This window comes from Bombina bombina, chromosome 1 (assembly GCF_027579735.1).
Source record: "Bombina bombina isolate aBomBom1 chromosome 1, aBomBom1.pri, whole genome shotgun sequence".
Classification (NCBI taxonomy): Eukaryota; Metazoa; Chordata; class Amphibia; order Anura; family Bombinatoridae; genus Bombina; species Bombina bombina.
The window spans coordinates 493,577,490-493,590,243 of record NC_069499.1 but is presented as its reverse complement, the minus strand read 5'-3'; the positions used below and the strand labels follow the sequence as shown (position 1 = coordinate 493,590,243).

At 43.6% G+C, this 12,754-nt stretch overlaps 1 protein-coding gene across 1 annotated transcript in view; it reads left to right on the top strand.

Moving 5' to 3' along the window:
• Positions 1–11,963, top strand: part of RFTN2 (raftlin family member 2) — a 198,903-nt gene extending 186,940 nt beyond the window's left edge. Inside the window, exon 10 of the mRNA XM_053698565.1 lies at positions 9,683–11,963. Coding sequence (XP_053554540.1) covers positions 9,683–9,955 — 273 coding nt within the window. The 3' untranslated portion in view covers positions 9,956–11,963. The remainder of the gene's footprint in view (positions 1–9,682) is intronic.
• The last annotated feature ends 791 nt before the right edge of the window (positions 11,964–12,754 follow it).

Below are 12,754 nucleotides of genomic sequence, written 5' to 3'. Positions count from 1 at the left end.
TCTATTCCATTATCTAATTAAACTTGTTCCCCTAAATGATAATAAAATCAGTTCCTGTTTCACCTGAATGCTAGTATGTCTAGTTATTTGGGTGGGCTCCTGCTAAAATCACTTTCCTGGGCTACATAGCAGCCTGTTCCAGGCAGAGGAAAGACACTCTGGCAGAGCTACCTAGTCTGGGTAGACGGAGTCTGCCACAGGGTGGGACCCTGAGTACTGGTGCTGTCGGGCATCAGGGGTGGCTACAGGCTGTGGTCACTTGCCAGCTATATAGCTGCAGTCAGCAGGGAGGAAGCAGGACCCCTTTGGCAGAGCTACCCAGGCAGGGTAGCCGGGGTATCTGTCACATAGGCTGGCAGCGGTGGATCTGCTTCTTCCACATAATTCCTGCTGACAGAGGAGAAGGGCCTGGTAACTATGGAAGTCGAATTTCTAAGGAGAGTACAAGAGGCGCTGGCACAGCTGGATGGTCCTATTTACCAACAGAACGTGCTGGAACAGAGTGATCTGATCCGCCGGGACCTCTGGTGGGAAACTCTTCAACAGGAGTGGGACAATGGGAAGGTCCTCCCCACGAATGACACAAGGTTCTGGGTTTGGCGGACCAAATGAGTGCCTTTCCTGGGAAAACAGCAAAGGAAGGAATAGCTATCTGTCCTACACAGACTGGTCCAGCAAGAGATGTGGGTGGAGGATGGCTATCGGGCCCTCCAGTGGCTCGCTATGCTAGTGCAGCCATGGCTGGAGGATAACTCCCCCACAGAGAGCTTTGGCGGCCCTGGATTACTGTTTGCAAAAAGGACAGAGGACCCACAGTTTGGGAGCGAGATGGACCAGGGTCTGGAGGATATCTCTGGGCTCCAAGAGGAACTGCTGGATCTGTTGGAGGAAACCTGTCTGCTAGACGATCTGGATTTTATAATTGACCAGGAAGAGGCACTGGTCAAAGAATACAAGAGGCTGCTAGATCTCGTTGAGCAGCGTGCCAAGGGTATACAGATCTGGGGTGCAGCCCTCTGGGATTCATGGAACTCGACCATGGAGGAGGGGCAACCAAGAAAAAGGAAACCAGGGCTGCTGGATCTTGATCAGCAGTCTGGCTTCGAGCTTATGGTCTTGGACCAGGGGGCCACCCTAGCAGAAGCGATGGCAACAGGGCAGAGAGCCACCAGGCCTCTGCCCAGCCCCTGCAGCAGCTCTGGTAAACCAGGGAGAGGAGGTAGTCGTCCTTCCTCCCCTTACACAAAACCCCTAGAAGGGAGAAACGGATGCTGATAACTCTCCCCAGCAGCAGAACCCCTTCCCGGGAGAGGAGACAGTTGTTCTCTCTCCCCAGCGGCAGAGCCAGGAGCTGGGAGAGGAGACAGTCGGTCTCTCTCCCCAGCTGTAGAGCCATCTCCTGGGAGCGGAGGTAGTCGTCCTCCCTCCCCTTACACAGAACCCCTTCCTGGGAGAGGAGACAGTCGGTCTCTCTCCCCAGTGGCAGAGCCGGGAGAGGAGACAGTCGTTCTCTCTCCCCAACGGCAGAGCCATCCCCTGTGAGCGGAGGTAGTCGTCCTACCTCCCCTTACACAGAACCCCTTACAGGGAGAAACGGATACCGATAACTATCTCCAGCAGCAGAACCCGTTCCCGGGAGAGAAGACAGTCACTCTCTCTCCCCAGCGGCAGAGCCAAGTACAAGGAGAGGAGACAACCAGTCTCTCTCCACAGCGGCAGAGCCACCCCAGGGAGGTAGTTGTCCTCCCACCCCTTACACAGAACCCTTTCCTGGGAGAGGAGACAGTCGTTCTCTCTCCACAGCGGCAGAGCCAGGAGAGGAAACAGTCGGTCTCTCCCCCCCAGCGGCAGAGCCATCCCCTGTGAGAGGAGACAGTCGGTCTCTCTCCCTAGCGGCAGAGCCAGGTACAGGGAGAGGAGACAATCGGTCTCTCTCCCCAGCGGTAGAGCCATTCCCTGGGAGTGGAGGTAGTCGTCCTCCCTCCCCTTACACAGAAGCCCTTGCAGGGAGAGACGGATGTCGATTACTCTCCCCAGCAGCAGAACCCCTTCCCGGGGGAGGAGACAGTCGGTCTCCCTCCCCAGCAGCAGAGCAGTTTCCCATGGAGCGGAGGTTGCAGACCTCCCTCCCCAGCGATAGATCTTCTTCTCGGGAGAAGAGACAGATGGTCTCTCCCCTCAGTAGCTTGGCAGAGTCTCTACCCTTTTCTCGTTCCGGAGTATTTCTCACAGGGAGGTACCCGCTCATGCAGTTGGTGCCACAAGTTTGGGCACCCGAGTTTTGCCTGCCCCACCAAGGAGCAACTTCCACCTACAGCCGGAAAACCGGCAATGACTTTGTTGAATACCCCCCCTGAATTTGGTGCCACCAGTTTGGGCACCCAAGTCTTGCCTGCCCCACCAAGGAGCAACCTCAACCCACAGTCTGGGGTGGGGATACAGCCGGGAAACCAGCACTGGCTTTGTTTGTGGGTGGGTCAGCCGGTACTAAACAGAGTGTCACAGAGAGAGGCGGTGCGGCCATGGAACTTAAGGACACTGGAACTTGTGGGACAGCAATTGTTTGGGAGCCGGCCTTAGCAAACTTGTTTCGGACATTGCATTATGTGACTATCCCTATGCCCAGGGCGCAGGGTATAAACGCCAGCAGGAACCCCCCAGGATGCCCCAAGCTCAGGAGAGATGGGATAACCTCTCCCAGCAACCGAGAAGTGGAGGGCCACCGTCGAACAGCCCTAGGCCAACCCGTTAAGGGTCTAGCCGGGTCTGCCGAACTGGAGGGGGGAGATGTCATGGATACCGGGCTGCAAGGGTTAAACCCCTACCACCTACAACCTCACCCCTGTATTTATTAGTGGTTTTGGGCTCCTCAGAGCAACCACAATCTCTGGGAGCTTTTTGCTTGTTTTTGTTAAAAGAAGAGCTGGTCTATGACCGGGAAAACCCTCCTAGGCTGGCCGGGCTCCTGGAACTCACGGTCGGCCACAGGACAGCAGGACACCTGCTAACTTTACCCCTGGTCACTCCAGCTCCCCTCTTTTGGGGATTGGTAGCCCCTAGGGAGGACAAGAGCTGGGGGAATTATCAGAGGGGAGCTCCTTTGGGAACCAGGGGTTTTGGACACCCCTAACCCCATAACTTTAACGGACTGTAACTCCGGTCCCCAGTAACGAATCATGCTGATTTTTGGACTGTGGCATCTGGGGACCGAGGGCAGCTCCACCGGGATCACCCCAAAACCGCCACTCTGTGTCCTGGGATTGTGGCCGCTATGGAGGTGCCGGTCCGTCTGGAGGGGCGGGAATGGTGGGAAAATTGTGGGATTGTCCTTTGTCTTATCAAGATGAGATGTGTGTATAAAAGGAGTGTGTGTTTTCAATAAAATCAGTTCCTGATTCACCCTGAATGCTAGTATGTCTAGTTATTTGGGTGGGCTAAAATCAGTTTCCTGGGCTACATAGCAGCCTGTTCCAAGTAGAGAAAGGACCCTCTGGAAGAGCTACCTAGTCTGGGTAGCCGGAGTCTGCCACAGGGTGGGACCCTGAGTACTGGTGCTGTCGGGCATCAGGGGTGGCTACAGGCTGTGGTCACTTGCCAGCTACATAGCTGCAGTCAGCAATGAGGAAGCAGGACCCCATTGGCAGAGCTACACAGTCGGAGTAGCCGGGGTATCCGTCACAATCACCACATATGCATTGCTGAGAGTAGTCGACGCTATGCGCATGCACAGTTCATTGGATCCTTGTGAACGCGCTTTGGAGACACTGTGAGTAATCTGGACATGGTTATACTTTATTTGTGCACTCTCTGTGATTAATATGCAGGTAATTCTGGTCATTTCTTAGTCACTGCAAGCCGTACCTTTTTCACAATAATTGTAAGCAGCTGCCTACCAAGAGATAGTCTGATAAGCCCCACCCTTCACCCAACTTTGTGGGTAGCACCAAATCATAGTCAGTAGTTTATTAGGGATCTTTTTCTATCTCGGGGGACATCTTACAATGGGTCTCTGACAGTGTTGGAATCTGCTTAATTTGCTTAATTTTGCAAATTTAAAGCCTCAACGATTATTGTCTTATTTTGAAATAGACAATTGTAGTGTGTTTAATCCAGATGCTCCAATATTTTAATATTTGACAGTAAAAGTTGCTTTACTTTTTTGGCTCCCTTTCTGCGGATCTACCTATGTGTTTAAGTGTGTGCCAAATAGTGGTTTTCTTTTTCTTTGTGATTACACTGTATACCAACCACTAGGGCACCCCCGCACTCCCCTTAGGAATATGAGTGTATACGTTATAGATGGAACCATAATTTGATGAAAAAGGCAGTTCTATACCTATCTTATTGACAGCACTTCATATATTTTACCTTTTCTGAATAAGTATCTGGTATTTTAAAAGGGTTAAAATCATTTGGGCCATTAATTTCTGCGTGGATACATACATACCGTAATGCACTACATAGGATAAACATGTTTTCAACCTGGCCCAATGGTTTCTATGGCAAAAAAAAACTATTGCCAACCTTGCCACTTCGTATATTTGACCTTTTCTACATAAATAACTGGTATTTCAAATGGCTTCAAATCCTTTGGGCCACTCTTTACTGTGTGGATATATCCCGGGAGTGAGCCCCTTCATAGGATAAATATGTTCTCAGCCTGGCCCAACGCTTTTTGTAGCAAACAAACTGGTGCTTTGGACCACTCACTTCTTTGTGGATATATACAGGCCTTGAACCTCTCCATAGAATAAACATGTTCTCACCCTGGCCCAACGCTTTTTGATTCAAACAAACTGGTGACAAACTTGCCACCTCATATATTTTACCTTTTTCTAAAAAGGAATCAGATATTTTAAAGGGTTAAAATCCTTTGGACCCTCATTATTGTGTGGATATATACAAGGAGTGAGCCCCTTCATTTACAAGGAGTGAGCCCCTTCATAGGATAAACATGTTTTCAGCCTGGCCCAAAGCTTTTTGTAGTAAACAAACTTGTGCCAACGTTGTCATCTCATACATTTTACCTTTTCTGGTATTTTGAAAGGGTAAAAATACTTTGGGCCACTCATTTCTGTGTGGATATATACAGAACGTGAGCCCCATCATAGGAGAGACATGTTCTCAGCCTGGCCCAACGCTTAAGGTTGCCACCCTCTATTTATGGCAAATAAACTGGTGCCAGCCTTGCCACTTTATATATTTTAAAATGGTTAAAATCCTTTGGGCCACTGATTTCTGTGTGGTTATATATGGGGCGTGAGCCCCTTTGTACAATCCATGTGTTTTTAGACTGTCCCAAAGATTTATATGGCAAAGAAACCCTTTCAAAATAGCAGTAACTTATTTAGAAAAGGTAAAATATGTGATTTGACAAGGTCGGCACCAGTTTGTTTTTCATAAAAAGTGTTGGGCCAGGCTGAGAACACGTCTGTGCTATAAAGGGGCTCATGCCCTGTATATATCCACACAGAAATGAGTGGCCCACATGATTTTAACCCTTTTAAAATACCACTTATTCAGAAAGGGTAAAATATATGAAATGGCAAGGCTGTCACTAATTTGTTTGCCATAAAGAACGTTGGGGCAGGCTGACATAGGGTTGCCACCTCAGCCATGTTTTCTGGACACTTATGAGTTACACATGCTGCAGGACGTGCAAGGAGGAACATGAATAGTGCTGCCCAGGATTATTATTTGTGTGCTGATCAGCAGCACAATGCATGTTTCCCTCTGCACACCCTGCAGCATGTGTAACTCTTAAGTGTCCAGGAAAACATGGCCGAGGTGGCAAACCTAGGCTGACAACATGTCTGTCCTATAAAGGGTTCATGCCGTGTATATTACGCACATAAATGAGTGGCCCAAAGGATTTTAACCCTTTCAAATGACAGTTACTTATTTAGAAAAGGTAAAATATATGAGATGGCAAGTTTGGCACAAGTTTGTTTGCTATGAAAATCATTGGGCCAGGCTGGCTAAAGACATCCTATGAAGGGCTTCACGCTGTGTATGTATCCACACAAAAATGAGTGGCCCAAAGGATTTTAACCCTTTTAAAATACCAGTTACTTATTCAGAAAAGGTAAAATGTATGAAGTGGCAAGGATGGCACCAGATTGTTTGCCTTAAAAAGCATTGGGTCAGACTTAAAATATGTCTATTCTATAAATGGGGTTAAAGCCCTGTATATATCTACACAGAAATGAGTGACCCAAATCATTTTAACCCTTTTAAAATACCAATTACTTATTCAGAAAAGGTAAAATATATGAAGTGACAAGGTTGGCACCAATTTGTTTGCCATAAAGAGCGTTGGACAAGGCTGATAACATGTCTGTCCCATGAAGTGGCTCACGCCCTGTATATATCCACACGTAAATGAGTGGTGCAAAGGATTTTAACCCTTTTATAATATCAGTTACTTATTAAAAACAATCAAAATTATGCCCTGTTTGCCATCTGTTTATTGCAATATAAGATTTTTTATTTTTTTTGCAGAATAAGACGCTGACTGAATAAGAATCCAACTTCAGCCTTGTACATTTTGCAGCTTTCTTGTTCTTAATGTTCACTCACAGTGGTTACCTTATAAATGACAAGCGGCATAAACCACTGTGAGTGAACATTAAGTACAAGAAAGCTGCAAAATGTTTAGTTTTCAGTATGATTGTCTATAGGTTGTTTGTTAGATTAAAGTTGATTAAAAAAAAAAACTTTTAGTGGAGGTCACATGTTTCCTGTCTGCAGCTAGACTCCTTTGTATTATTGTAAGGGACGGTGTTCTAAAATAAGTTGTATACCATAGGAATGTGTGCACCACGTCACTTCTGGTGACGTGTAATCAGCTGTTGGAGCGGTGTGGCGCTCACTGCGCATGCGCAAGAGGCCCAACCGCCTCCAAACAGCTGTTTAAGGCGACTTATTTGAGAACAACGGGTCGAGGAATTTGCTCACCTCCATTAAATTTCCAAATACAAAAGCCCCATCAGCACCCCCTGTAACCCCCATAAGCACCCCTTGTGTAACTTACATAAGCCCCATCAGCACCCCCTGTAAACCCCATTAGCACAACCCCCCCCCCCCCCCCCGGGCATGGCAAGTCGGCGGTATGGGCTGGAACAATTTGAAAAATGAATGGAGGTGGGAAAATCAAATAGACTACGGAATGATCAGATAATCCATAGTAATAAAATGTTACTGCAATATCTGATTGGTCCGTGTGTCAGTGAAGTCAGTGGCTGTACAACCAATAGGGTCCAGTGTGCCGCTAGTGCCTTGTTTGATGAGTGAAGTGTAGGGCCGTGTGCGCATGCGCAGCATGGCCCATAGAATTCCTCGACCCATTGTTCTCAAAGAAGTCGTCTTAAACAGCTGTTTGGAGGAGGTTGGGCCTCTTGCGCATGCACATTGAGCGCCACACACCTCCAGCAGCTGATTCACGTTACCGGAAGTGACCTAGGTTGCACATTCCTATGCGGTATACAACTTCGTTTAGAGCACCGGTGTCCTGTCAGAATAAGCTACCCATCATAAAAAGTTACCCTTTTGACGTCAGCGCATTCCAAATCTGTAACATAAATATGTTTGGAATGCTGTGGCCTCAGACAGCTCATGCAGAGTTATAGGGTATTTTTTTCAGACGGTGGACAAATTCCACAAGCTGTGACTGTTTTCTTACCCGCATGCGCAGCTGCAGAGCAAGCTTTTTCTAAAGGATATTATTTGGTACACGATGAGTGCGCATGCGAAGGGAGCTAAACTGGGGTTTAATTAAATAATACCCAATGTGGATTATAATTGTTGACATGCCAATACTTATATATCAATACATACTCAGATTGTATATGTATTGATATATACATATTGGTATGTCAAAAATTAAAATTGACAAAAGCTGAATCCTTTTGTTTCAGTGGGGAGAAAAGGAGACGCTATTTTGTGGGACTTTGTATGTAATTCTCTAAGAGTGACTATAGTGTTAAAGAACATTTGTTATTAAAACAAATAGTAAATTAAAGCGATGTTCATGGCAATTTAACTTACAATCTTGCGGCATAGCTTGTGTCCTTGTGAGCCCACACAAACATTTTACTCTTTTCATTTGTAACTGATATTTCATGGAGATTCTTTAACTCTAAAGCAAACGTGTTGAGCCATTTTAAACGGGTAGATTGTGCAACTAAAAAACAAAACAATATATATATAGAAAATAATCTTTTTTTACTTCTGTTATGAAATGTATTTTGTTTTCTTGGTATCCTTTGTTAGAACTTTCTTTTTATGAGAGCATACCTTGTTTGACTCAGGAGCAGTATATGGCAGCAATGTTTACAAGAATATATAATATTGTTACAAACTTTGCTGCCATATAGTGCTTAAAGTAAAGGTAAAGTTTTCATGCTTTGAATAGCTAAATGCATTCATTAATAGCACATTAAGATGGTCGCTAAGTTTATCTTTATTTCATTTATGAATTTCGATATTTATAATATATAGTAATCTTCCTACCGTTTCCATCCAAACACCTCCCCACCTCTACTCATGTGTTATCTCAAATGTTACGTATAGAGCAGTCCCACCCGCTCTATACACTTCTCCCAAGCGCGTGCACGACCATCCAAACTATTGCGCATGTGCGAAATGCCGATGTCAACAATTCCTGCGCATGCGATACTATTCAATCTAAATCATCAATGCGCTTGCGATAGTGTTTGTCCCATGTAGAGCGTTGTTATTCTCAGTTTCGGCAAAGGTCCGTATGGAAATAAGTGACGTAATTTGTTGAGTCAAAACAATACCTCTTACGCCTGCGCGAAACGGGAGCGCATCTTGTAGTCCTAAACGGAGGTTAAGACAGCAGCGCATGCGCATTTAAAATATGAGGCCGGTGACGTAGATCGACGGCCACCTAATGGACAGATTTTCAATTGGTCCTTTTGAGAATGTGATCAAGTAATAAAAAAAATTGGCAAATAGAATTGAATTTGAGTTTGTGAGACAGGTAACTTAAGCTTCACTTTAAGACACATACACGTTCCTGATCCTACCTAGGTCTGCACTAATGGAAAGTTAAAAAAAATATACCAAGAAAGCAAAGTCAATTTGGCAGTAGATGTAAGATTTTACTTTTTTTTTCTAAATTGTATGTTCTATCTGAATAACAAAATGTAAATACTGACTTTCATGTCCTTTTAAGCCTTCTACTTAATGCAATATAATATAAATGATTCAGATTTGATTTGTATATATTCAGTGTAAAGCATGTAAAGGGGCATGAAAAATGTATCTTGGGATTCAGACAGAGCATAGAATATAAAAAAAATCCAATTTACATCTATTATCAAATTTGCTTTGTTCCTATAGTATTCTTTGTTGAAGAGATACCTAGGTAGGTGCATGGAACACTACATGGCAGAATAACATTCTTGCAAAACGGGGGCCATATAGTGCTCCAAATACGTGCACGCTCCTGAGCTTATGTGTCTGCTTTTCAATAAAAGATACCAAGAGAACGAAAAAGATTTAATAATGGAAGTAAATTAGATAGTTGTTTAAAAATGAATGCTGTGTAAATCATGAAATAATTGGTCTTCATGTCCCTTTAATTCCCCATATAAGTAGAAGGTAAACAAAACTAGGGATTTTTTGTAAATTTTGAATGTAATGTTTTGTGTTTCAGAAAAAAATGATGAAGCAAGTAGACTATGACGAGAAAAAGAAAGGCTCTATTAGAAGCAGTGGACAACACACAGCGCCTGTTCCCAAGACATCTGATATGGGCCAGTCCTCAGATGAATTCTACTCGTCAGCCTCCAAACCAAGCTGGGCTAAAGATGGCCACCAGCAGTTTGGTAGTTTCTCTGGTTTCAGCAGTGGGGATCACATGCTAAGGGAATTAGACGACAGTCAGTTTGATCAGGAAGATGGAGTCACTCAGGTTACTTGTATGTGATCTAAATGGTGCTGCGCTCCCTGCTAACCATTCTGAACTGCATTTATTGTATAGGATTATGAAATTCCTTTACTAATGACTTAAAATAATGTTTTTATATATTAATTTATGTGAGCTGTACACTAGATAGAAGGACATTGTAAAACTTGTAGATTTGACCATTTAAACAATGAAATGACCTATTTTGGGTGGTATAAATTAATTTGCATTTCCCCACGTACTCTGCAAATAATTTGCACAACAGATTGCCTTTTTTTTTTACACTAATGTCAGGTCTTAATATTTGTTTGTGATAATGGTTTAATAGGTGGTTCTATTATAGTGTCATGATCTTGTTATTTCAATGCCAAAATTTCGATTGCCTAGCCATTAATGCCTTATTTTATACAGACCCTGTTGCTCTTCTATGTAGATACTACCTTGTGCGTGTATATATTCCTGTGCATATAGCCACCGCACTTACTATACATCATTGTTTTATAGGTCACAAAATCAAATATAGCTAATGCAAATATGAAAAACTGTCACCTTAAATAGGTTGCAGCAGAAGATGCATAAGGAGCTACTATCAAATTCTAGATTTAGACTTGAATTATTGTTCTTTACATTTATTTTAATCAAATAATTACCCTTAAAATATTAATTCATTAGTGTAGCCAGTCTTTTATTTAAAAAATAAGCACCGTAACTTTTTTCAAAACTCTATTTCAGTATTAATGTAAAATGTACTAGAATTCCTTTTTTTAAGTTAAGCATCCTTTACAATCCGGCTTTTCTTCTGTTATGTGTGATCAGTCCACGGGTCATCATTACTTCTGGGATATTATCTGCTCCCCTACAGGAAGTGCAAGAGGATTCACCCAGCAGAGTTGCTATATAGCTCCTCCCCTCTACGTCACCTCCAGTCATTCTCTTGCACCCAAAGACTAGATAGGAGGTGTGAGAGGACTATGGTGATTATACTTAGTTTTTAGAACTTCAATCAAAAGTTTGTTATTTTACAATAGCACCGGAGCGTGTTATTACCTCTCTGGCAGAGTTTGAAGAAGAATCTACCAGAGTTTTTCTTATGATTTTAACCGGAGTAGTTAAGATCATATTGCTGTTTCTCGGCCATCTGAGGGAGGTAAAAGGCTTCAGATCAGGGGACAGTGGGCAGTTGAATCTGCATTGAGGTATGTCGCAGTTGTTATTTTCTGAATGGAATTGATGAAAAAATCCTGCCATACCGTTATAATGAACATGTATGTATACTCTACACTTTAGTATTCTGGGGATGGTATTTCACCGGAATTACTCTGTAAAAGTACATTAAACCTTTTATTAGGTATTTTTCATGTTAAACGTTTTTGCTGGAATGTAGAATCGTTTGCATTAATGAGGTACTGAGTGAATAAGTATTTGGGCATTATTTTCCACTTGGCAGTTTGCTTGTGTTAATTATGACAGTTTCGTTTCCCTCTCACTGCTGTGTGTGAGAGGGAGGGGCCGTTTTTGGCGCTCTTTGCTACGCATCAAAAATTTCCAGTCAGTTTTTCTGCATGATCCGGTTCATCTCTAACAGAACTCAGGGGTCTTCAAACTTCTTTGAAGGGAGGTAGATTCTCTCAGCAGAGCTGTGAGACTTATATAGTGACTGTGATTTAAAACGTTGTTTAAAATTTAATTTACTAATGGGAACAAACCTTTGCTAAAAAGTTGTGTTGTTTGTTAAGAGTGATGCTATAACTGTTTTTCAGTTCATTATTTCAACTGTCATTTAATCGTTTAGTGCTTCTTGAGGCACAGTACGTTTTTATTAAATAAAATTGTAACCGAGTTGCATGTTTATTGCTAGTGTGTTAAACATGTCTGATTCAGAGGAAGATACCTGTGTCATTTGTTCCAATGCCAAGGTGGAGCCCAATAGAAATTTATGTACTAACTGTATTGATGCTACTTTAAATAAAAGCCAATCTGTACAAATTGAACAAATTTCACCAAACAGCGAGGGGAGAGTTATGCCGACTAACTCGCCTCACGTGTCAGTACCTGCATCTCCCGCCCGGGAGGTGCGTGATATTATGGCGCCTAGTACATCTGGGCAGCCATTACAGATAACATTACAAGATATGGCTACTGTTATGACTGAAGTTTTGGCTAAATTACCAGAACTAAGAGGCAAGCGTGATCACTCTGGGGTGAGAACAGAGTGCGCTGATAATTCTAGGGCCATGTCTGATACTGCGTCACAGCTTGCAGAGCATGAGGACGGAGAGCTTCATTCTGTAGGTGACGGTTCTGATCCAAACAGATTGGATTCAGATATTTCAAATTTTAAATTTAAATTGGAAAACCTCCGTGTATTACTAGGGGAGGTCTTAGCAGCTCTCAACGATTGTAACGCTGTTGCAATACCAGAGAAAATGTGTAGGTTGGATAAATACTTTGCGGTACCGGCGAGTACTGACGTTTTTCCTATACCTAAGAGATTAACTGAAATTGTTACTAAGGAGTGGGATAGACCCGGTGTGCCGTTCTCACCCCCTCCAATATTTAGAAAGATGTTTCCAATAGACGCCACCACACGGGACTTATGGCAAACGGTCCCTAAGGTGGAGGGAGCAGTTTCTACTTTAGCTAAGCGTACCACTATCCCGGTGGAGGATAGCTGTGCTTTTTCAGATCCTATGGATAAAAAATTAGAGGGTTACCTTAAGAAAATGTTTATTCAACAAGGTTTTATATTACAACCCCTTGCATGCATCGCGCCGATCACGGCTGCGGCAGCATTTTGGATTGAGTCTCTGGAAGAGAACC